At 36.0% G+C, this 25,410-nt stretch overlaps 1 protein-coding gene across 7 annotated transcripts in view; it reads right to left on the bottom strand.

Moving 5' to 3' along the window:
• Nucleotides 1-523: 523 nt before the first annotated feature.
• ASCC3 (activating signal cointegrator 1 complex subunit 3) overlaps nt 524-25,410 on the bottom strand; it is a 317,566-nt gene continuing 292,679 nt past the window's right edge. For all 7 annotated transcript variants that reach the window (XM_026511731.4, XM_048225883.2, XM_048225882.2 and 4 more), the window contains 6 exons: nt 24,829-25,053; nt 9,212-9,363; nt 7,367-7,514; nt 3,700-3,909; nt 1,399-1,574; nt 524-1,316 (listed from right to left, as the gene is read on the bottom strand). In XM_026511731.4, coding sequence (XP_026367516.2) covers nt 1,169-1,316; nt 1,399-1,574; nt 3,700-3,909; nt 7,367-7,514; nt 9,212-9,363; nt 24,829-25,053 — 1,059 coding nt within the window. In that variant the 3' untranslated portion in view covers nt 524-1,168. The remainder of the gene's footprint in view (nt 1,317-1,398; nt 1,575-3,699; nt 3,910-7,366; nt 7,515-9,211; nt 9,364-24,828; nt 25,054-25,410) is intronic.

The following is a 25,410-nucleotide window of genomic DNA, read 5'->3' as shown; positions in this document are numbered from 1 at the left end:
ATTATTATTATTGTTCAGCCTGGACAAGAAGGCACACAAAAGCAATATATTCCAGTTTATGAAAAACTTTTAAATTCTAGTACTTGAGGTGTTTACATTGGAAAGTGTTTTAAAATAATTCATTACAGGACCAGGAACAACTGAAATTACTTTCCAAGGATAGAATTTCATTCTGTATATTATATAGACATTGGATTCGAACAACATTTTAGTGTTTGAAAAAAGTATTTTTTGTGATGGAAACCGAATGGACATAGAGATACTTCCTTATCACAAGTGGAAACCTACCTGGAGGGGTTGGAAATGTTCTGTGTTTGCCTCAGACCTGTCTTGGAAGGCATAAAGATGACGAATTGTACTGTGTGGTCTGTCCCTGTTACAATACGAATTAGACTGTACTTCTCTCTAAATAAATACATCGGAAAGAGAACGGAAGTGAAGTCTTGAAGTAGAGGTCATGAAAAGAAGAGTAAGGGGGAATAAAGGGGAAGGAAGCAGGAGAGAGAACTCAATCAAGCTTGTCTTGAAGTGGCACTCTAAATATTTTATTTCCACCAGTTACAGTATCTACATTTTCTAAGATCAGTATATTCTGTTTTCTTTATCATCATTGGGCTCTGCAATATAATTTTACATCATATATTATTAACATTTTTGACTATAAGAAATTCTTGAAACTACATATGATCAAAGTATAAATCTTGCTAACGACCCACATTATGTGCCTCCATACAGATTTATCGTATGTGTTTTATGCTGCAGGGTTAGAAATCTGTTACAACAAATCCTAACACTGCCACGCCTCAGTGTAGTTTTCCTTAGAAAAAAAGAAACCAGCATTCTTGTAAACATTACACTGTGAGATACAAAATTTGATGTGTAATTCTTAAATCTCATCTCAATATACACGAGGTTCTCCCACATGCGTGTTCATTGCACATATCAAGAAACCCATGAAGTCAACACTATAAAAGGCAACATTTGTGAAAAGGCACCGCAGTTAGCTTTGTGTTGCTGGAGTCAATACTGCGGCCGCTGTCGATTTCCTGGGTGTCTTGAGGTCAGAAGTTGATTCCACCAAGGCAAACATCAAATAATTTGGCTTTGTTAGATGAATGAACAGTCAGACTTCTTAACCACTTCTCTCACATGGACTGTTCAGGTCAGGTTACTTCACTTTCAGGTCAGTCAAGGCCTCGGAGACCTCCTCGTTGACCTGTGCGGAAATGCTCGCTGGTGTGACGTTGAGATGAATGTCATACTGCTGGTCCAGGCCAAGGTAGCAGTCGCTCATGAGATACAGTGTGTAGATATACCTAAAACATAAAAACAGAACAAAGCGTGAAACCACAGTCATCTTCAGTTCTTTCAGAACTTTGGTGGTGAGATTCTGCTTACCTTCCAGGTAGTTCAGGGGTATAAAAAGAAATGGAAACAACGTGATGATTTCGAACATATCCTACTCTTTTCAAAGCGATGAGTTCTCTCTTATCCACTTCTCCTAATATCAAAAACCATCCTTCATCTTTTAATTTGGGAAATCGGGGGGTAACTGCGTGGCTGTCTTGCTTTCCCTGTAAACCAGAAAAAGAGAGAAACCATTAATAATGTCTAGACTGTCTATGCCCCTTGGTTGTGGTTAAAAGGCTAAGTTGTTTCCTTGAAGGCCGTAACTCTACACGGTTCAGTATGTCTATCTGGGATGTTTTAAATTTTCTAGCTTGGTGTCTTTGATACGCTATCACCTACCATTTTTCAGGACCCTTGAAGCACATTATAGATACAACTTTGTGGCTATAAGCACCACGGTATTGGGCTCAGTTAGAACAGAAAGCTCCGAATCTTAATATCAAATTAGTAAATTCTCACATCATTCTTATAAGTGATATTAATACCCCATTTGCAGATGAACGGATTGAGATATAATCATGTTAACCAAATCGTCCAAAGCCTTGTTCACAAGAAACTGATACCTAGGGGAAAAAAGACAATCAAAACTAGACCCTGGACCTCAAGATAATAAGTACTATATAATATAAATACCTTCCCTCAACCCAAGAATAAAACTCACATAAAAAAACATATATTCTAATATGGCAATATTAAAAAATCCTTTCTTTGAGGAATGGGAAATTGTAAGCCAAGCGATTTGTAAAATACATTAATCACCACAATCCAAGAACCTACATCACCATAATGGCAGCACTTGAAGTCTTTACTTTAGATAGATTTTATGAAATACGAGATTATTTTAGTGATTCTTTAAGACAATGACATTACGGCAAAAAATTTACTAATAATGACACGCTCTCAATCAGAGATCATTAAATATTCTAGAGGGAGATGCTGCACTTAAGACATTTTAAAAGAGAAGTCTGAGAGCAATGCATTTTTACAGCATTTAGAAACAAATTGAGAGCTTTTCTAGTATGATTAAATCTAATTTTTAAGTAGTAATAGTAAGGTAGAAAAATCTTAGTTTTTCCCCCATGATTTTATCTATATGATTATTACTATTTTTTTTGTAAGTTGGGATAAATTAGGTCATCCAAAAATGCTCATATTAAGACCTCTGAAACACCAGAAGCCAATCAGTTCGTACTTAAACTGGCTGATTTTTAGAATCAGATATTAGATGTGATGGGACCCGAAGGCACAGTGCTAAAAAGATGTAACGACAGAAAGCTCCTGACCATTCTGTGTTTGAAACAGAGTGGACAGTACTCATGAACAATAACCTCAATCCTGAGGGCTTACTTGATTTTATTTATTTACTTTTTAAATTTAAATTCAATTAGCAAACATATAGTAGTACATCATTAATTTCTGATGTAGTGTTCAATGACTCATTAGTTGCGTATAACATCCAGTGCTCATCGCATCACGTGCCCTCCTTAATCTGAGGGCTTATTTTAGATATGGGAATGCCCCTGACGGCACGGGGTGAAACAGAAGACAAATTCTTTCTTATTTCAATTATTGTGGTACTAAAAACCAATCTGCCCACATGCTCTGTACTAATATTCTTAGAGGGCCAAATGTTTAAGTTTCTGTGTCATAGGTAACAGAAAAGACCAGAGTAATTTAAAATGAACGTGTTGTAAATTTGTGGCCTGTATGAACACGGACAAAGCTCTCTCGTGTGCATTCTAGTGAAGGAAGCATGAAGATGTGGCAACCGAGGCAGAGAAAAGCTTTAGTGTCTTATTCAAACTCACAGAGCTGAGTGGGAAAGCTTTGCCCTCCTTTGCACCTAGCTACATGTGGTTTCTATGTACCAAAGTGTCCCTGGGAAGTGCTAATCTAACCTTAATGTCCTTAAAAATCATTTGGGGTGCTGGGTACAAGTACAGATTTTGAGATTTCTCCCCCTGAGATTCTGACGCAGCCAGTCTGATAAGTAGGGCCAGAGAATTGGTACTCCAAATTCCGGGAAATTCTGCAGGGCTGAGGAGACAGACGGGAGGAGAACGGTACTCCAGGCAATGTATTATTATGTAAGGTGCATCTTCTGGGGCTGAAAAATGGCACATGAGGAGAACCGACTGGTTCCAGAAGACTGACTCTCACTGCTTAAGGCCAGTTGAGAAAGCAGGATTCGTGAATGACACGGACACATTAGTAATATAAAAGATATGCGTGGTGGGGCATGCCGGGATCTGGTGTGAAGCATTTGAGAATGGAAACCAAACACTATACCTTGTGGGACCCAAAGTGGACTCTCTGCAAGCTGACTTGAAGCACATACTCTTGATCAGCATGCAATCTGATCCACCTGTTGTCATTTCGTTTGTCTGCAGTCAGAGTTGTGATAGAGAGTTCATCATGTCCCTCCACTGAGTCATCCCACCAGCCTTTGACACTTAAGCCAACATCTATCACTGGCAAGCGGGATAAGAAATTCCATGCCTGGATATAAAACAGAAGAAAACATAATAAAGGAAGGGTTAATGTGAAATGCAGTGATTTAGAAACTGTGCTTTGAAAAAAACCAACCTCTTTGTTTTGAGATTCATTCTAGATTCGGTGCAGTTATAAGAAATAATACAGAGAGATCCTGTGCACCATTTCCCCAGTTTCCCCCAATGGCAGCATTTTTCAACATACACTATTAATACAGGATATTGACACTGACACAATCCACAGTTCTTATTCAGATTTCCCAATTTTTTTTGTACTCATTTGTTTGTGGGTAAAAATAGTGTGTTTTTAATCTCTGTAGTTTAAAGTCCTTTTTTTTTTTTTTTTAAAGATTTTATTTATTTATTTGACAGAGAGAGACAGCCAGCGAGAGAGGGAACACAAGCAGGGGGAGTGGGAGAGGAAGAAGCAGGCTCCCAGCAGAGGAGCCTGATGTGGGGCTCGATCCCATAACGCCGGGATCACGCCCTGAGCCGAAGGCAGACGCTTAACGACTGCGCCACCCAGGCGCCCCTGAAGTCCTTTTAAAAGCAACTAAAAAAGTATGAATCATTCACTAAACTTGTCATGTGACTCCTTCACTGTAAATCCCGCCTAGATAGTGTGTGGCTATTGACTATACTAACCCATAAGTCTAAAAGCCGTTTGTTTTTGAGCTGGTTTGCTTTAGAGAAGCATCTGGTCTAACACGTATGTCACGTACATGACTTCTAAGGCAGAGAGCATTACTGGGGAGATAAAGACAACTTGAAAAAACATTGTGATGCATTGTTGATGTCGCTCAGCATCATTCATCGACTACTTACTGTACAAAATGATTTTTTGGTCCATACTCCAAATTTATTCTGAAAGGAGAACATTTCTAAATGTTTGTATATCACAAGGAACCCTGTAAGTCTAGGGTCCTTCTAGAAATAAATATGTATTTTCGGCATTATACTGAGAATACCAATTAAAATGATACATACTCAAGGGACAGAAAACATTTTACCAATTTTATTCTTGCTCTTTAAATTGAAAGACATTTTGAGAAATCAGTATACATAAAGCAAGTGCTGATCAAGAACAAATGAATTTCTAAGTCTACAGAAAGGATGTAACAAAATAAACTTAATGTTATCACATAACTTATTGTCACCTTTTCCTAACATTTATAATTATTTAGAGTATCACTATCAGCCAAGAAAACTTCTCAATATATTGGTTGGTTTTATCAGTTGTTACCTTCTAAGTTAATTTTTAAAAGAGCATGAATACTTTAATTTTGTATTTTCTTTTTTTTCTTAACTATATACCATAGATTTCCTTATAGACTTTGATGTTCTGTTTGCTAAGATTTTAGTGCTGCCTAGTATACCTAATTGAAATGAAGTAACTGATGAATCAAACTACCTCTTAGGAATTTAAAAAATGTAAATCTAATGCAGATTTTCAATCCACCTACAATCCTATAACTTGTCTTGTGAATCTGAAATTATGTCTGGAGTAGATCTTGAAATAGTCAAGCTACAGAATGGTCTACACTGTGCTTCAAGGTAACAGATGGCCTATCCCTTGCTAGAACCAATAGTCACTGAGTAGAGAAGCTATACCACTTGATGTTCTAAGCCTGGCCAGAGTGGAAAAGTGATCAAGGGCACACTTAAATACACAATTTCTGTAAAGCATTTAATTTGTGAGACAACGTAAGTAACATTTACCACACGAAGCAAGACTTCATCTTTCTTTACTTGTACTATTAAATTAGTTACCAAAAGATGTTTTCAGTTATTACAACTCGTTGGGATTTTACTTTACAAGGCACCTAAAAGTCAGATCTGGTTTATATATTTATGTGATCTTTTTGGTAGCACTTGATATTATTATTTTTCATCCTTGTTGTGTACACATATATTTGTTGGGTGTGTGTATACACACACACACACACATATAAAAAACATAAGCTATTTTTAAAGAAACTGCTAAGACATTTCAATACCAGCCAAACATATTTATCTGAGGATTAATCTTCATCTATTGAATCAGGCAAGAGCACTGCCATGCATACAATTATTTAATTAGCAGCCAAATCCTCTGCCAGTCAGCAGCCGTTCCAGGCATACTGATGGGGTAGAAGATGCAAATCTCACAGTCGTACTGCTTTTTCTCATTACTACTGCAATTAGCACTTAAATTGATGCTTTAAACATACTAATTTCTGGAATAATTCAGGATTTGTATGTTACCTGGGATCGCCTCACTGCAGAGCCGACACCAGATTGCTCTGCAAATTGAAGCACTTTTGAGCCAAATAACCATCATCATATCAGACTGAGCCAATTTGCATTTGGTTTTAAAGATAACAGAATGGCAATTTATGCAAATAAATTAAGTAAGTTTACTTCTGAGTTCTCCCTGAACTAATTATAACAATGTTCTAATTTTTCATCACATCTAAAACTTGGCTTGAAATCAGTGTATGTTAGGCTAGAAATTTGTTGTTGCTAACAGAAGCCTTGTTTTGGTTTAAATATATTGTTTTTATTCATAATTTTGATGGTAATTTAGTTAGAAAGGTAGGCACTTATTATGAATATTTAAGTTGTTTTTTGTGCCAATTTTGAGTTCAACAGAAATTGAACAATCAGACTTTAATGCCTGTAATACTTATTTCTAAGTTGCTCAAAACTAAGTTCCACTGGAAAAAAAAGAATGACATGGCTTAGAAGTTTTTTTAATACCTGCATTTGCAAGTCAACATGTTAATTATGTTATAAATCCTGAATGTTTGACATATTTAGGGTAAAACACCTTAAGACTTGAAAGTCTATATATGCCAAATATTTCTGGCGTCGTTCATTCATATTTTTGGCCTTTCCAAAGACGGTTTGGAGAGATGACCTATGTTGTCTTTTACAACATAGACTTAGCTTTCTAAGTTATATGGTATACAAATAAGAAGTTTACTTAAAGAAATACTTTAGAATCTAGGAACAATAAAGTGATTAAAATAAAGGGGGAGGGTATAAGAACGTAGCTGAGGGAATTGCATGAAAATCTACCCAACTGAAATTTATACCCAAGTGGGTAATGCAGCCTAGTTAGTGATGGACAAGCTACTGTAGGCCTTTCTAAGCTGGTTTAATGGCATTATACTGAATCAACTTCCAATAATGCCAATCCTACTGCTAATTATTGTTACTGTAATTATTTTTAATATTATTATTGAACTCTGTTCTATATTGGGAATTGCATAAAGCAGTTGACATAATAATATCCTGCTTAATTTTCACAAAACTTCATGAGACAGGTATGATGTGTCCATGTTCATGACCAAGTAAATGGCAGACAGAATTCAAACCCAGGTGAGTCTGACTCGAAAACCAATGCTTTAAGTTAGAAAACTCTTGGTATAATTTCCTGGACAGAATAAGGAAGCTTTGAAACATAGAAACAATGGCCTGACCTGCTTCATTTTTACAGCTGGTAGCTCATTTTCCATCATGGAACTGAATACATGGTCTTTCCCTCCGCAGGCATGGATCAGTTCAGGAAGGCAATCGATGAGACCATGGCCCCCACCACGTACACCCTTTATACCTGGGCTCCATTTCCTGAGAAATAATATCAACATTAATCAACTAATTCTTTCATGGTGCAAATGAGAATTCCTGACAATGGTGGTTTACCAAATGAGGACAGTTTTTTAAAATTAAGACTACTATTCAACTTTTTAAAGGCCATTATCATTAAGTTTCAAAATCAGCCAGCATTCTCTAATGTATCAATCCAGGCAGTAAGGCTATTAGGACATACGGTATGTAAATCAAATGTGAGCTCAGTAACACTCAGGGTTTACAGGTAGGGGTGAGTGTCTATAGGAAGGCACTAATGTATACCGGTGCTTCCATGTGGATAAGGCGCTGAACTGGAGCCCTGGTATGTCTTTTTAATGGATGTAGGCAGGTGTCTCTAATATAATTATTTGAATAAAGTTTTCATTTTAAGTTGTTGGGAACATACAATCAAAAGTACATTTTGGGAATCTTTGAGATTTATATACCACAATAGTGCCAGAGCCCCAAGAACAGTCCACCTAAATATTACCCTCTATTTCCTGTTTATATAGCAAGAAGAAAAATACAATTGAAATGATATAAATATAGTGCTTTTCAGGGTGACAGCAAAGAACTGGATCAAGTCTCCTAGACCCCAAGCAGCTTTCCATAACAGATCTGCATGCAGCGTTGCAACAGTACCCTTATGTACCTACTTTACTGTTGAAACCCAACTCCTGTAACTTTTAGTACCGTATTGGAAGGGTTCCTGAAACTGAGCTGCAGACATGAGGTGTCTGCTTTCCCCTCATGCCACCTGCTGCTGGTGAGGCTCACTCTCTGAATGTGCCTTTTAGTTTCCAGGACATCCCATGGTGGGGACTCAAGCACCATGGAAATAACTGCCTTGGAACCCAGTACACTTGAGTCCAACTGCGGGACTTTCTGAGGAGGTCCCCGTGTGTGTGAGGTTCTGGGTGGCATCTGTATCTAGATGACTCAATGAATGCCCCCCTTAGTCCAGCTGACAAGAGGAAGTGGGTACTTGGTGGGAGCCTTCAGTCAGACCGTTCTGTTTGTCTACATGACTGTCAACAAACATTTTAGCTGCCAAGTATCTCTCAACTGATGTGAAACACTGGTGTGAAACCAACACTTTCATTTAAACACTGCCAACCTTACTTGTAAAACGTACTGTTCTTTTCCTTGCTAAAATATTTGCAGCTATGTATACAGGACCTAGAGGTTAAATAGTCTGACGATAATATAAACCCTTCTTTTTAGTACAGGTTCTATCTTGAGCTGATAGTATATGTAACTATCCCGTTTTGGACATTTTGTAGATGTACAATTTACTTTTGACCACGGATTTCAGATCCCTCAAATCCACTGTGCAATAAGAGAAACTGGTAATTTATTTTGATTTAGATCACAAAGCACTTTCATAACATCTTTTAAGATAAAGGCTGATATTGTAAAGGAATAAATGCAGTTAAAGTAGAAATGTATGTAATGCTGCAAATAGAAAGCAAGAGTAGGTTAAAATGAATTGTGATTCAGCTTGTGGTAGATGAACAAATTCTAACTGAGACCCTTATATCACTAGGCCACGCCTCCCTCTGGGAAACAGGCATTTTCACTGTAAAGAATCAATATCCTAGGCAAAACATGAAATTCAAGTGACCCCACAGGTAAAGAAAATATTATTTTTGAAATTAAAAAAAGCCAATTAAATTGAAAATTCCAACTATTACTTGAAAACGTGAAGATGGTGGTGTTCTATGTTTGGTACTGAAAGAAGAGAAGAGTCCTTTAACCATCGACCCTGGATCACCATCTGAACCAGATTGGTGATATTCAGGGCAGTCACCAGCCAGCCCTGGTTTGCAGCCACATCCAGCATTGCCTGAACAGGGAAAAAAAAAATGCACATATTATAAGAATACCATGGCACTTGCCTTCTCCACTGGGGATCTCATGTTAACCTTAACAGAAAACAAACGAACATAAAATAAGCATTATACCTCTAAATTACTATAATCAAAATGAAAACCAGAAAGTAAACCACAGCTGGATTGGAAGGAATGAACCAAAACTCCCAATAGCATTTGTTCCACATTACTTCCTATAAAGTGCCAAATATTTAGTTTTTTTAGGGTAGCAAATATAGCCAGGTTATACTGGGAACCAGTAATAAAACAAAGAGAAAAACTCAGTGTACTTTATGAACAAATACCCATATAATTCACTGTATCAAAAGCATTAGAAGCTGCATCTAAAGAGTAAATCTCAGGAAGTCTTTTCCAAATTTAATATCAATAATGGTAAGGCAATAAGTTTTCTTGCCAAAAATTTATTTTCCCCCCAAAGCAGGCTGAAGACAGAGCCCTGGTTTTCAATAAAAATAATACACTACATACTTACAAATGGGGCAACTGCCAGTGGTCCAAGCGGAATGATGAGAAGCTATTCATATTAGTCTATACATTTAATCTAATGTTTTATGGACAAACAAACGGCTGCATTTGCTTAAGGCAAAACTAAACAGTGAAATCTTATTTAAACAAAGGAGAAGTTTACACAGGCAAAGCTATTTCAATTAAATTAGATTCTGGAGAATGCTGACTGAAAGACACATAAGTTAATATCATGATCTGAGGCAGCTACTTACACAATTTGAGGAGTGTACTCTCTTGTTTTGGGGAAAGGAAGATATGAAGATAAGAGATATGAGATATACCTAGTAAATGCTGAAAATGATAGTACAATGGTAAACAGCTCATCACCAACAAAATATTTATGAATTGTATAAATCTATTAGAACATTTTTGGAAATAATTTTTAAGGCATATTATGCTAGCAAAATTAATTTGTCATACTTCTTAGTACTAAGGCAGACATATTTTCCTTCTAAGTTTTGAATTTCCTATTCTGTGTCCTCTAATTTAACAAAAAGTAAAATTGTTTAAAAAAACATCTGGCTAAACTAATCTGTTGTCTTTTACATGCATTACAGGGAAATGGATCAACATTTCTGGCTATCATGATTAATGTGATGAAATGGTCAAACTGGGTTTTAGCACCCACGAGTCTACCATATATGATAAAGCCTCATACTGGAATAACAGATATATTTATATGTGTGCATATCAATGTGTAGACATGTATGAATGTACATGTTTATCAATCTAGGGAAAATCTGCTTCCATTCTTCCCATTTCTCTGCACAGCTGATTAAAATTATTTGCCTTTCTTTGAAGTATATGAAACAAAAAGATCACGATAAAAAAAAGCGCATCAGTTCGTAAGTCACAACTCTTGAGTTCTGTAAGGCAAGAGAAAAGAAAAAAGAAATGAATAATCATACCTAATGTGGTACTGTAATGGTGTTAGAAGTTGTAATGTGGGGGTAACTATGGTGATTTTACTTGTGATTTTACATTATAACTTGACTGGAAATAAATTCCAGACCAAAAGCTCACATACAAGAAGAGCTGGATGGATGGACCATATGTTTTTAACTTTGAAGTTTTCATGATGAAGTTGAAAGATTTCATAAAATTTATGAGCGTTCCCCACAATTTTTCATTGTATCATCCAGATGTGAAAATGTAAAAAATCATGCAAATTGATTGCTTACATGAAGTAAATGAAAAGCCATGTCATGAATTGAAAACTATTATTTCTCTTGTTTTAATTTAGAGAAAACGCAGGTAGGGAGACCAAGAATCTGGGATGAAAAAGTTTTGCAACTACCCAAATGTAGTGAATGAAATGTTGCTCTCTGCTCAATCACTCCCTAGTCCGGTCTGTTTTCTATGCTCCCCTCCCCCACGCCCATCACTGTCTTAGTGCAGACCTTCATCAACTCTCACCTGGAATAATATAACTACCCCTCTATTTTCATTCTCATCTAATGTTTCTTCAATCCATATTTTATATGGTTACCAGAGTAAATTATTGGGGAGGCGACATGGATCATCTCATGCTCAAATTTCTTCAATGGTTTTGCACCATGTGGAGGACAAAGCTAGCACTTCTCTGCACGACAATTTTGGTCTGTGATCTAGCTGGCCCTAGCTTTTTACTCTGGCCCCTTCCTCCCTGTACTCCTAATATAGCAATACTAAATTACTGCTATTTCTCCACATTTGCCCTTGCTCCTAAGGTTCTCTTTTTGTAAATCCTGCTCTGTTTACCTGGGAAATTCCAATTCATCCTTCAAGTCTAGCTCAAATGCTACTTCTTACTGTAAAGTCTCCCTGATTCTTCCAGATGGACTATAGATATTTCTTTCTTTTCGTGTGAGTCTGCTGCTCTTGACACATGCCACCATTAACCTATTGTGATTCTTTGTTCATACATGTGCCGTTTAAAGTATAGATTTCTTGAATGGCAAGAATCTAGAAATATTCTGCTAACTCCAGCCCAGTGCACTCAAGAAATATTAGTTTTCTGAGGAATATTGGTAAAAATCCAGTTATAACCATGATAACAACATTTTGCCTAAGTTATTGCACACTCGCCGAAGAAAAAAATTCCAAGCTTTTAGTGTCAAATAGACACAGAGTTGAGTCCTAATTTTGTCCCACTTACTATGTGAATCTGGGGAAATCTCTTAACCCTACTCTGTTGGACTTCTCATTTATAGAAGGGGTATTATAGCTCCTTATAGGGGTGCTATGAGGGTACGATGAGATAATGTACTACGTAAGGTATCTAATATACTGCCTGGAACACAGTAAATCTTAACAAACAGGGGCCTATTTCTAAAGTTTTTCTATGATATGATGAACACCCTAAAATAGTCCATTCTTTCTAACAGGGATTTCCTTTGGGCCTTTTGGTGTTGACTTCTGCACTCAGTAGTACAGGGCTTTGAGGAGCAGATGCATGGAAGAGGCAAACAGTTCATCAGGAGAGGTGTCCAAATACAAGAAAGCCAGGGGAAAAGGCTGACGACAGTCCCTGAGGCTTAGGGCAAACTGGAGGATGTGGGCTTGGATCTCAGTGTGAGTGGGCAAGCCCGTGTTGCTGTTCAGAGGTACATACCTAAAGAAGCTAAGGCCAGGGGATGGTCCGGTAAATGGACTTGAGGGTCCTGATAGCCTGTACTGACATACCTCTGCATGACTGAGCCAAGGATGGATTCCCTGTGTCTGTCTTTTACAGCAGTCTTCCTCATAGGTAAAGGCTAATAAGGTTTCTGCTCCTCCCCAGAGTAAAGCTGACTTTGGTAGCAGCTAGAGATCATGGCTCCATTCCCCAACTTACCTCAAAGTCCCTTACAGAGATTTTTTTTTTATTTTAATATTTTTTATTATATTATGTTAGTCACCATACAGTACATCCCTGGTTTCTGATGTAAAGTTCGATGATTCATTAGTTGCGTATAACACCCAGTGCACCATGCAATACGTGCCCTCCTTACTACCCATCACCACTCTATCCCTTTTCCCCACCCCCTCCCCTCCCTTACAGAGATCTAATGCTCAAAAACAAAGGTGGTTTTTAGTACATTGAGGAGATACAACTCTGGACATTCTTTACCAGCTTAGCATAACATTAGGCAAACACTTCATCCCCCTTTACCTCACATCCACTTTCTACTTGGCACACTACTTACAGGGCAAAACTGGGATGATTCTAAGTATAAGGGAAAAATGGACAGACACTGACTCTGTGTACGAAACTTTCTGCGACCAAGTTGGCACGAACTTCAGTTGACTGATGATTGAGAATTCTTTGCCATTTCCAGTTGTGACAAAATGGAAATATAATTTCTAGCACTGTATTCATTTATAAAATTATGCTACAATTAAAACCTTATCATAATTAATAGAAACTGTCGAACTGTCATTTATTTACAGGACAGCAGGTGTTGAGTTTGGTTTTTAATACATTTTAACTGAGGTGCCACTAGGAAGCCAGGTGAGAAGTCCAGGTTAAAACTCAAGAATTTCTGAAGTATTTGGCTTTATGCCAAGGTAAAACGACAACAAAACCACAAACTACAAAAATCGACCCCACCCCTTGCTCCTAAAACCACAAAAAAATTAGAGTTTAGAAAATGGATGCTTTCCTGGAAAAACTTTTTAGGCTCTAGGAGTCCTAGAGCCAAAGGCATGCTTTATATCTTGAATAGAACTCATGTCCTGAACATTTATTTTGAATCAATTTCAAGAATTCCCTAAGCATATCAGGCTTGGTCTTAGCATTTAAAAAATTCAACCACATTTTCATGATGGTGTAACTACTTCTGCAAAGGACGGATTTATCAAATCTAGAGCTATTTTCTTTTTTTTTTTCTTAAAGATTTATTTATTTATTTGACAGAGAGAGAGACAGCCAGCGAGAGAGGGAACACAAGCAGGGGGAGTGGGAGAGGGAGAAGCAGGCTCCCAGCGGAGGAGCCTGATGCGGGGCTCAATCCCAGAACGCTGGGATCACGCCCTGAGCCGAAGGCAGACGCTTAATGACTGAGCTACCCAGGCGCCCCTAGAGCTATTTTCTTGTCTTCTGCTACTGTAGATTATACTTAAAAATGCAAGTTTGACAACATATCTCTGTCTTATGGCAAATAAAACTTCATTCAATTATTAAAAGTCCCAAACAGTAAATTATATAAAGTCAAGCTGTAGAGACAGTATCATATATGGTATGAGTAAAATACTTGTATAATAGTGCACAGACTGTAATACACTTTCATAAATAGCTCACCCTTCATCCAGAACAATACCAAGTATGAGGCAGGCATTAGTACCATCCTCCTTTCATAGATGGAGAAACGGAAGCTCACAGGTGTTCAGTGGCTATGTAATCACACCAGTCAAAAGTGAAATTAAGACTTGGTCTTGGTTTTCTAATCAATCACCTGTGTTCATTACACAATATTCCATTATCTTTGAGTGATTTACATTGACCTTGGCTTGTTTTTTTTTAAATTAAATTAAATTTTTGTATTTTAAGTAGGCTCTACACCCAATGTGGGGCTTGAACTCATGACCTTGAGATTTAGAGTCACGTGCTCTACTGACTGAGCCAGCCAGGTGCCCCTACCCTGTCTTATTTCAAGAAGGATTTAAAGTGGCTCACATCTAACCCTTTCCCCCTACATAACAGAAACATACAAACTCCAGACAAAATAATTAGGCATTTAATCAATTACTGTGTCTGTATGAATTTTATCAATACAATTCTCAAAAACTTAAAATTTTTAAATTAATTTGAATCCATCATCTGGTTATAAGTACATCTTAATATTTGATAGGCAGGCATTATATATCTTTGGGAATCCAACTGAATTCTGGATTTAAACAAGTCAAGGGTAATACAAGAACTTTGAGTACTGTGACTTAATTAAAGTCAACTTCATTGGAAGGAAACAGAATTACTGATCATCAAAGGAAAAGCTATCATTTGATATACACCAGGAAGTATTAAGATGAGGCTCTAAGCCCATTATTTAAAATTTTCTAAATTTAGTTTGAAAAGTCTGTGCATTAGTCCTCAGTGTCATCAAGACTCTGCGGCTGTAGAGTGCATGTATGCTGTGGGACAGATGATCAGCCAGCTCCTCTACCCACAGCCCCCTCGGCATTCTGACTTATTCCCTCTCTTCTTCCTCCCTTTATCCTTTCCTCTCTTTGAGGAACTTTTTCTCTTTATCCTCACATCTCCTGCGAGTCATCCTTGTGTATCTAGTGGTAGTGAAGGGATTGCAACAACCACATGAAAATAAGATTACGACAAATGTTGAAATGGCTAGATAATGTTGCTACTTCTGTTCAAATCAGATGCCATAAAGATAATACACTGACAGAGTTTAAGAGAAAGATTTATTTAAGGTCTTGAATGAGAGAAAAAGATTTTCATTAACTTATAGCAGTCAAGTGACTACTTATGGAATGTCATGAGAATGCAAAATACTATGGAAAGATCATCAGAAACAATGAAAGTCTGTGAAACTCACAGCCAAGAGGAGTCTAAGGACATGACAACTAAACGTGATGTGGTATCTTGAATGGGATCCTAGAAAAGGAAAAGGACATTAAGTACACTAAAGAATTCTAAGTATGGACTTTCGTTAATAATAATGTATCAATATGATTCATTAATTGTGACAAATGTACTTTATTAATGTAAGGTGCTAATAATAGAGGAAAACCGGGTGTGGGATGAGTAGGCCCTCTCTGAACTCTCTTTGCAACTTTTCTGTAAATCTAAAAGTGTTCTAAAATACCAAGTTTGTTAAAAAAAAAAAAACACCTATGGAAATTCATCCAAAGCAGCTTGTTAAAACATTAGTTGTTAGACATCTGCTAGAAAATGTACTATGTAGTTCAAGGGCTCCCAGACGTTTTACAATGATGGGAAAACCTGAAAAAAAAAAGCTTTCTTGACAGAAAGGCATACTCCTTTAAAGGTTCAGGTCAGTCGCCAGTAATGATACAGTATTTTGTCAATAATTAAAATGCTATAAGTACATTTATAAGACTCTTTTTCAATAGCAACAGTTGTTCACTGTAACTTTCTCCTGAACTTTTACCCCCAGAAGGTTAGCATTCAGGAAGCTCAGCTGCTGTCTAACAAACTTAATTAATCAAAAAGTCATTTCCGAGCTGTAACTATGAGTAAAAGCGCTTCAAGTGTGCTAGCAAGCCTACAAGTTAATCAAAATGCTAATGCAGTACAAATTAAAGTTGTGATTAACATTTCACAGTAGCTGCTTAAGTGAGTTGATCACACAAATGGGTTAAGCATTACTCATTTCCTATAGCCCCAACCGGGAAAAGGGTTGTTATGTGGGTATAGGAGAGGAGCTGGGGGTAGAAGGATCCTTCATAATAGCATCACATCATCAATCAACCATCACCAAATTGTCATACAAAAGCTTTCAGGTAGAGTCACCCAGGGGGAAATAGCCTTCCAAATTATATTATAGTCCTTGAAGGGAGATTGCCTATAAATCCACAAGAATAAGTAAAGGTGTTTAACACCTCAAAATCCAAACATTTGTGTTAGTTTTGGAAATGCTACATGCATCAGCTCCATGTTGTTTCTTGGGGGAGGGGAATGGTACCTTGTTATAAGTGTTGTTTCCCGTGTTCTACTGAGGAATTAAAATGTATCTTTGATACATGAAAAAATAACTACTAACCGGATAATGATTCTAGTTTTTATTTTAATTCCAGTATGGTTAACACATGGTGTTATATTAATTTCAGATGCACAATACAGTGATTCAACTGGATGGTAATTCTGCACCACAGTGTGGATCTTTGCATTTGGAAGAATAATCATTCAGGATTAAGTTTATTTAGATTTATATGCTATTAAATAGTCATCCATTAATAAAACTTCATCAGGCTTCCATGGCAAGATCTGAGCTCCTGGCAGTCTTGCCAGGAAAGCAGCCTGAATTAGACTTCCCTGGCTCCATGAATTTGATAAGGTCACACTAATGTTTACAATAAACAGACTACATTTGTTGGTAGACAATACAGATTTGGCAGATAATCTCAAAAACATTGTGAGAATCCACACATAAACAAATCTCCCTTTTCAATCCTCTCCTAATAAAGAACTAGAAAGGAAAAAGTGAAATATTTATTCATTTCATTCACCATGATACACTGAAATGTACTACATGCCAAGAATTATGCCCAGGTCACCTTGTCAGTGACATTATAAATGGTTATTGATAAGGTTCCAGCCTACTTTGGATGATGCAAAATCCTCTAAATATATGCCTATAGTATTAATATTCCTTGAAACATATCCATAAAACAGATATATTTAAAACTCAATAGTGTAATTTTCATTTTAGGATCCTTTAAAGACTTGAGTTGCAGCAATTAACTATTTTTTTTAACTTCTTTAGATTATAGATCGCTAATTATGTATAATCCAATTTGGAAGTCTAGAAATTATTTACTTATAATCCACCCATCTTTTCTCAAAATGATCTGAAGCAGCTTTCTGAAGTCTATTGTGCTGTACTGTCCACTTAAAGATAAGCTTTTCACTTGGTCTAATTATAAGCATTTAAAAGTATGAAAGGATTCTAAGAATATACAGAAGATTTTAGCTACCATTTGCTATATCAAAACATTTTTGACAAGTATTGGATTAAGGATTTGACCAAGTACTTCTTTTGTTAAGCTTAGCAATACCTGGCCTATTTTCACTGCTAACTGTATTTGACTCTACAATTCTAAAACTTGTTCACTTAATTGACACTGACATTCTTCAATACATTGACGAGCCACTGAACATGTGCTTAGTGCACCCATAGGTAAATACTCCTCAAAGGTTACATTAGTCTTGCTCCATGGCAGTTTTATCTACTGCCCTCATCAAATATTTCTATGCTTTTTAATCTACTACAAACGGAAATCATTTGTTAATGGAAATATAGACCCAGCCAAAGTCATAGTATTTCTCAGTTAAAAGAATAAGTCAATGAAAAATATTTGCATCATTGCATCGCCTTTTCCCTTATCCGATTCTTTTCTGTTCTCAGACTCAAACATGTGCACACATATATATCTTAAGTTTATCGATTCAAATCTCTTAAAAATAGACTGAAAATTTTCAGAATAGCTGTGGGTTACAGAAAAAATATAATACTGATTATTTGAAATGTAATGCACTTTATCAGAAATAGTTTACAAAGATGTCAAATTATTGTTTGAAGTTTGGGCTAAATAACAGTTTCACCAATAAACTTTTAGAGATTTGTTTTTGCAAATTTAAGAAGGTTCTCTGACTGAAGAAAAGTATAAATACCTATTCAATTCACATATTTCCTCCCCTTTACTTTTGACTTGCGCCATTTATGACAATTGATAAAGCCCTATTAGAACATGTTAGATGGTAACTAGACTATTGTGAGCATTCTGCAATGTATACATATGTCAAATCACCGTTTTGTACACCTGAAACTAATATAATACTGTATGTTAATTATAGCACAACTAAGAAAAAAATTCTAAAAAGACCCAAAGGAACAAAAAGCATGTTAACATGAATTTGAGGGGCATATGAGCTACATATTATCTCCTGTGTGCAAGGGAAGAAAGGCTGAACACAGTAGTTCCAAAAGACCTGGGCATGAAGGAAAATAAAGTGAAATGGCAGCTCCTACATTTAAGTTAGATGCAAGAATTTATAAAGCAGTGGAAACTTATCTGCCAGAACATAGGTTTAAGGTACTGAATCACCTAGATTATTATCAAAGCAGGTCCCCTGGTTTACCTTTGCCTATTTCCATTAGGACAATGGAACATGAATTCAATCTATATAAACATGTGCCTTGCTTGGTATGCAGAATATACAGAATATAGAACTTTGCACTCTTCCTCAATAGTAAAGAGGAGATGTCTGCTATCTTTTGGGGTGTTGGTAGCTCTGTAGCTTGGGGCAAGGAATCGCTGAGATTGCCTATCGCTGCCAGAAGTTTGAAATTTTTCAAAAAGAATTGGTGTGATGGACAAAGGCTGCCTTCAGGGGAGCCCGATTAGTTGGTGGTGATTAACCAGTGAAAGAAGCCAAGAACCTAACCTAAGCAGTGTAGGCAAACTCTGAAGAATGAAAGAGAAGCATAAAATGTGTGTATGTGTGTTTTAATAGTAAATCTATGCATCGGTTTTTCTAGTATGCATATACTACATTACAGGGTTATTTTGTAATTATGATAGCATTTCTCTTTCCCTTGACGGTTATATCAGTAATCTGATCTTTCCTCCATTATTTCCAATTTTTGTAGTTTTAGGGGAGAATGTGTGGAAGTAAATGGTTAATTCATTGGTGTATCTAGAATAATATAAAAACCTTGAGAAAGAGCATAAGCAGTTGATATAAAAAGACAAATAGGCTATTTAACTGGACACTGTAGAGTAATATAAAACAATTACAAATATCAACCAGATCAACAAGTTGCTCTTAGAAACTGGTTAAAGTAACTATAGATTGTTGAAGGCAACTAGAATAAATAAATGGAGGTGATCTGAGTATACATTAAAAGGAAGTGATGAATTAAAAATATTATTCATGGCCTAGTGGGAATTCTTGGTTTTAAAAAAAAGTGGAAATTCCTGCGAAGTCCTCATATTTTAAAACAAATTCTGACTAGACCATGAGCACAATTTTTAAATCCGTCCTTATAGGACAAAGGGAACCCGGTGAGATATACCTTTCTTACATATACTAACCTATGCTGAAAACTTTTTCTTTTTGATGTGATCTTGGGAAAACTACTTAGTGTTCATCTGTAAAATGAGCATAACTGTATTACTTCATTAGATTATTATAACAAATGCAATGCAAAACAAGTCGAACAGAGACTGGTACAAAGGAAAGTTCTCAAAAACTGTTCAGCACTATCATTGTTAATGATGGTCTGTCTTTTGGGCCATCGTTACATAGTGGTTTTTGGTGTGGGGTGCAGGGATAGTGCACAATTCTCCAAATAATTCTGGTCAAATTTGGTATTTACGTACATTAACTCCATTAAATTTGGAAACAAAGGTCTCCAGATAACCTTTCTAATCAACCTACAGTCACATGTCTGTGTGTGTGTGTGTTCTTCTTTCATAACAGAATCATCTTATAGTCTTTAAAGGCACTCATGCTAAATCTTTTAAAATAAATATTAAAATGCGCACAGATATTTTGATCTATTAAATTTACACTGCAGCAGCATGAGCCAACAGGTCAATCTATTTTCTACCACAGCTGAAAGAAACTTTCCTAAATAACCCAGCAACCTGACCGCACAATCGCTCTTCCAAGCACATAGCCCTCTCGTTCTCAGCTCACTGAGTCAGCTCCTCCAGCCTTGGTTTCCCTTTTTCCATGAAATACGTGAAAGCACTCAATTACTGGGAAGTTTTGCTATAAATACCAAACAGGAGGTAGTGGGAGTGACTAAGATATAAACCTGTACCCTTATACTACTTGGCTCACTATTGTATTTAGATAGTTTTCATTTAAATGGATGGAAAACTGCCTGAACCAATACTTTTTAAGGCTGACAATATCCGCGTTATCAAATGAGAAAAATAGGGTACAATAATAAAACTGTCAATCAGCCTCAGAACATTTTACCAACTCTTGATTCTCTCCCCAAAATTTCCATTGGCAACGCTCATATTCTTTTCTCTCCCTGGCTTTTCTGCTTTTAGCACAATCTTACAAATTGCAGGAATGAGAGGATTTAGGATACAAAGCTGGTTGCTATCTCTTTACAACAAAGTTTTTTTACCAGGCAGGTTCTGAAAAGCCAACTCAACATTTAAGACAATCATAACTAATAATTTATAATAAAGAAAATTCCACCACAATATCTGACTACAGAGGAGTCATTATATAAACTATGACTTTCACAGGAAGGAATATAGTGCTTTCATTAGAAATTATGCTGAAAAAAACATTTAGTGTTAAAGAATATTTAATGTTATAAATTATTAGGTTAAAAAGTTTATAAAATAACATGATAAAAATATGCAAAAGAAAAAACTGAGAGAGCAAGTATGTATATGTATAAATATACAAAGAAAAAGAGCTTTTGAGCTTCCGTGGACAAAAAAGAACAAAACACAATTATTGTACTCAAGCTAGCAAATTTGGGTTTTGTAGGAAAAAGGGTTAATAATTCTAAAAAGACATCAGGAGTATGCTAGGATTGAGGAAATAGTAATTTGTTTTGACTAATGAGAGCCAAGTTTTTCATTGATGGAGAAAGGAGTTATAAATTTAAGAAGAGTGAAATGAACTTTTTGGTATTGGACTGGAATTGGAGAGGTATTGGAAATGAACTCATGGTTTTGTAAACACAAATGTTTTCACACACATATATATGTATACCTTGAGATAAGTAGATACACAAATGGATATGGATGTCTGTCTATGCGTACTTATATTTCCTAGCTTTGTCCAGTGAGTGGACCTAGAGGCAAAGATACCCAGGTAGTGATAGAGTCAACAAGCTTCCAGATTAGTTCTCTAAACTATTCTCTGATAAAAATAACCAGGGCTCTTTGGAAACACAGCTGATTCCAGGGCTAGGGCAGGGAAAGGTACAAGACAGAAGATTGCAAGGTGATGTTAAAATAATAATGTGGGCATGTCAAAGGGATACAGGAGCCAGTGTGAGAGGCCCCAGTGGTTGATGCTGAGATAATCTGTGCAGCAAAATAAATAATGATAGAAATGGATTTTACCCAGTAGAATAAAACAAACACTCATAACTATATAAATAAATAAGTGAATAAACTAAATAGAGAAGAACAAGTTCTTCCTTCCAGTAGAATTCTAGGAAAAACGGAAACAGAAAATCAGAATAGTAATAATTTCTTCAGACAAAATTCAACTGGATGCTGAAAATAACATGCGAAAGTATAAGAAACAGGATATTTGCATAATCTCAAATCTCAAAGCATCTCCCCACAGAATACCTATTAATTACAAAAGGCAAAGAAGTAACTACAGTGGAGTAGTGTAACTACAGTGAATATATATATTCAATCTAAGTATGAGGAAACATTAGGCAAACCCAAATTGAGGGACAGTTCTATAAAGTAACCGGTCAATACTCTTCAAAAGTGCCAAGATCATGAAAGTCAAGGAGACTAAGGAGACATGACTACTAAAAGCAATGTGGATTTCTTCAACAAAGCAGGAAAGAACTTCCAACGGCAAAAGACAGTAACTTCAGCAAATGGTGTTGGGAAACATGGAAAGCAATAAGCTCCAAAGGAATGAAACCTGCCCACTTTCTTATACCATATACACAAATAAATTTAAAATGGATTAAAGACCTAAATGTAAAACCTGAAACCATAAAAATCCTAGAGGTGAGCACAGGCAGTAACTTCTCTGACATCGACCACAGTATCTTTTTTCTAGATAGGTTCCCTGAGACAAGGAAAACAAAAGCAAAAATAAACTATTGGGACTACATCAAAATAAAAAGCTTCTGTATAGTGAAGGAAACAATAATAAATCAAAAAGGCAATATACAGAATGGCAGAAGATATTTGCAAGTGACATATCCAATAAAGGATTAGTATCCAAAATATATAAAGAACTTATATAAATCAATACCCCCAAAACAAGTAATCCAATTAAAAATGGGCAGAAGACACGAACAGACATTTTTTCAAAGAAAACACAGAGATGGCCAACGAACACAAGAAAAGATGCTCATGATCACTATCATCAGGGAAATTCAAATCAAAACTACAATGCAGTATCACCTTAAACCTGTTAGAATGGTTAAAATCAACAACACAAGAAACAACAGGTGTTGGTGAGGAAGTGGAGAAAAAGTAACCCTCTTGCACTGTTGATGTAGGAATACAAACCGGTGGAGCCACTGTGGAAAACAGTATGGAGGTTCCTCAAAATGTTAAAAATAGAACTACCCTATGATCCAGCAATCACACTAATGTGTATTTACCCAAAGTCAAAGGATACATGTACCCCTATGTTTACCAATATTATTTATAATAGCCAAGATATGGAAGCAGCCAAAGTGTCTACTCAAAATTGAATGGATAAAGAAGATGTGGGGTATGTGTGTACATGTCTTCCTAGAGAGGTAAACCATGTGCTGGTTACAAAATGATGTCAAAAAATGTGTGCGTTTATTATAGTCTTACCTCCCTAATTCCTGAAAGTTTGTACTTACTCTATTTTATGAAATATTCCTATTCTTTTAAATAATATAATTAAGTTTTTTTATGATAATAAAAATGTTAGAAGCTACTTTTAAAACATTTAAACATGTCAGAAAAGCATAAAGAAGAAAATGAAAATCACCCTTAATCCTGCTAGAGCAATGGCTACTGTTCACCTTTTGGTGGACACTATTCTGCATCTTCTAAGTCTATTTGCACATATGGATATAGATACAGATATTTTACATAGATGTAAATTCATTAATGAAATTGTAATTTTTTGTAGCACTCTATAGCTGAAAAGATACTTAGGTTATTTACAAATTTTTAATTTTGTAAATGATGCCATAATGTACTCCATGTACACAGACCTGTTTATCATAAAAACACCCTAAGTTTTTGGAAATTTTTAAAATTGTTTTTTATTATAGAAATGTCCAAAAAAGGTAAAATGTAGAAAATCAAATCCCTCATAATCTCAATCCCTTAGGAGTGCTTCCCCAACACTGCTACTCTCCCAATCATCTCTCAGTAAATGGCAGCTCCATCCTTCCATTTGCTCAGGAGAAAAGCCTTGGAATACTCTTTGGCTCCTCACTTTCCCTAAAAACCCTTTTCTAATTCATCAGCAGAATCTGTTAATTCTGAAAAAAAAAAAAAAAATACAGGAAGCAGCCAATTCTCATCAATCTCACATATACCAAACTGGTCCAGCCACCATCACTTCATGCCTAGCCCTCAAGCATTCAAGATTCACTAATTTTCTTTATTGTCTTGGAAAATAGTTACTTTTCCTGAAAAATCATGTTATTTCTATTAATATATAATGGGTTTGTTATTATTATTTTTAAACAACATAAATATTTGAAAAAATTTCTGTTTTAATTAACATGGTAAATATTCATAGATATAATCAACATAACCACTAGTGAACCACTGTTCTAGCAGTTTCCCTCTCAGAGTAAAATCCAAAATCCTTAATGGTTTACAAACTCCCTACCTTGACCTGACCCCATTTTCTCTGACAAAATAAACTCCATACCCACTACTGTTTTGACTTCATTTCTAGTGCCTCTTTCCACCTTCTTTACAATGGTTTCCTTTACTTTTCCTTGACTATACCAACTAAGTACCTACATGAGAGACTTGGCACTAGCTTTTCATAGTTTTTGGAGTATACTCCCTTGGATAATCTTATGGCTCACTCTCTTCTTTCACTTCTTTCTTTAATGTTACCTTACAAGCAAGATAGTCCCTGAACACATTTAAAGTAGTGCAAAACAACACTTTCCATCTTTCTCTATATTTTCTTTATTATACTTCATTACTTTTTTTTTTAAAAAGCAGTTATCACCTCTTGACTTATATCTTTAATTGTCTTTTCCATTTCAAGTGAAAGCCCATAACAGCAGGCAGTCTTTTGCTTGTTCACTGCTATATGCCCAGTAGCTAGAAAAGTACCTGCATTTACTTTTACTTGCAATTTTCATTCAATGGATAACTGAAATTGTCATCTTATTGCATCTATATTTGCCCTTTCCTTTGAAAATTCTTGATTTGATTCATCAGATTTTTCTCAACAATGCTATGATAAAATATTTTATTAAATGCAAGTATATTTTTATCCTAAAACATGGGGGGAAAAAGCAGAAATGAGGGGAGAAAATATAGGTATTAGACTTTCATACCTGACATACTCTGAGTGCTTGGTCCAAGACTGTTTTGGTATCAGTGTCATAATCTGGGCAGGGCAGCATAGTTCTGCTGAGATGTGCCTGTAGTAGGAGATGTGCTTTGGTGTGAGGGCTATCAAATGAATGAGGATTTGATTCAAAGGGAAGACATTTTGCCAGTTCACTATTCATATGATCTTCATTATGTCTTACTGGCAAATCTGTGTATTCTTCTGCATCCTGGGGAAAAAAAAACACACACACAGATATATATATATATATACACACACACACATATAGAAAATTGGATCAAAAGTATAATAATTAACATACTTCTTAGCTTAACTACTGACATTTAAAACATAGTTTAGAAAAATCATAAGGTAATCAATCATGCCCCTTAGAACTTTGCGGTTTTCAATACTATTATTAATACGGAAGCACAAGTTAGTAATGTACGATATATCTGAAATGCATGAATGCTCTTCTTATTTATACAATCAACAAAAATAACAGAGGATCTGCTGGGCATCACACACTATGCTTGACACTTGCCACAGGAGTGAACTAGAAACAGAGTTCCTCAGGGACAGACAA

This window comes from Ursus arctos, unplaced genomic scaffold (assembly GCF_023065955.2).
Source record: "Ursus arctos isolate Adak ecotype North America unplaced genomic scaffold, UrsArc2.0 scaffold_13, whole genome shotgun sequence".
NCBI classification, from domain to species: domain Eukaryota; kingdom Metazoa; phylum Chordata; class Mammalia; order Carnivora; family Ursidae; genus Ursus; species Ursus arctos.
The sequence above is the reverse complement of the archived record's forward strand: the minus strand, read 5'-3'. Positions and strand labels throughout refer to the sequence as shown.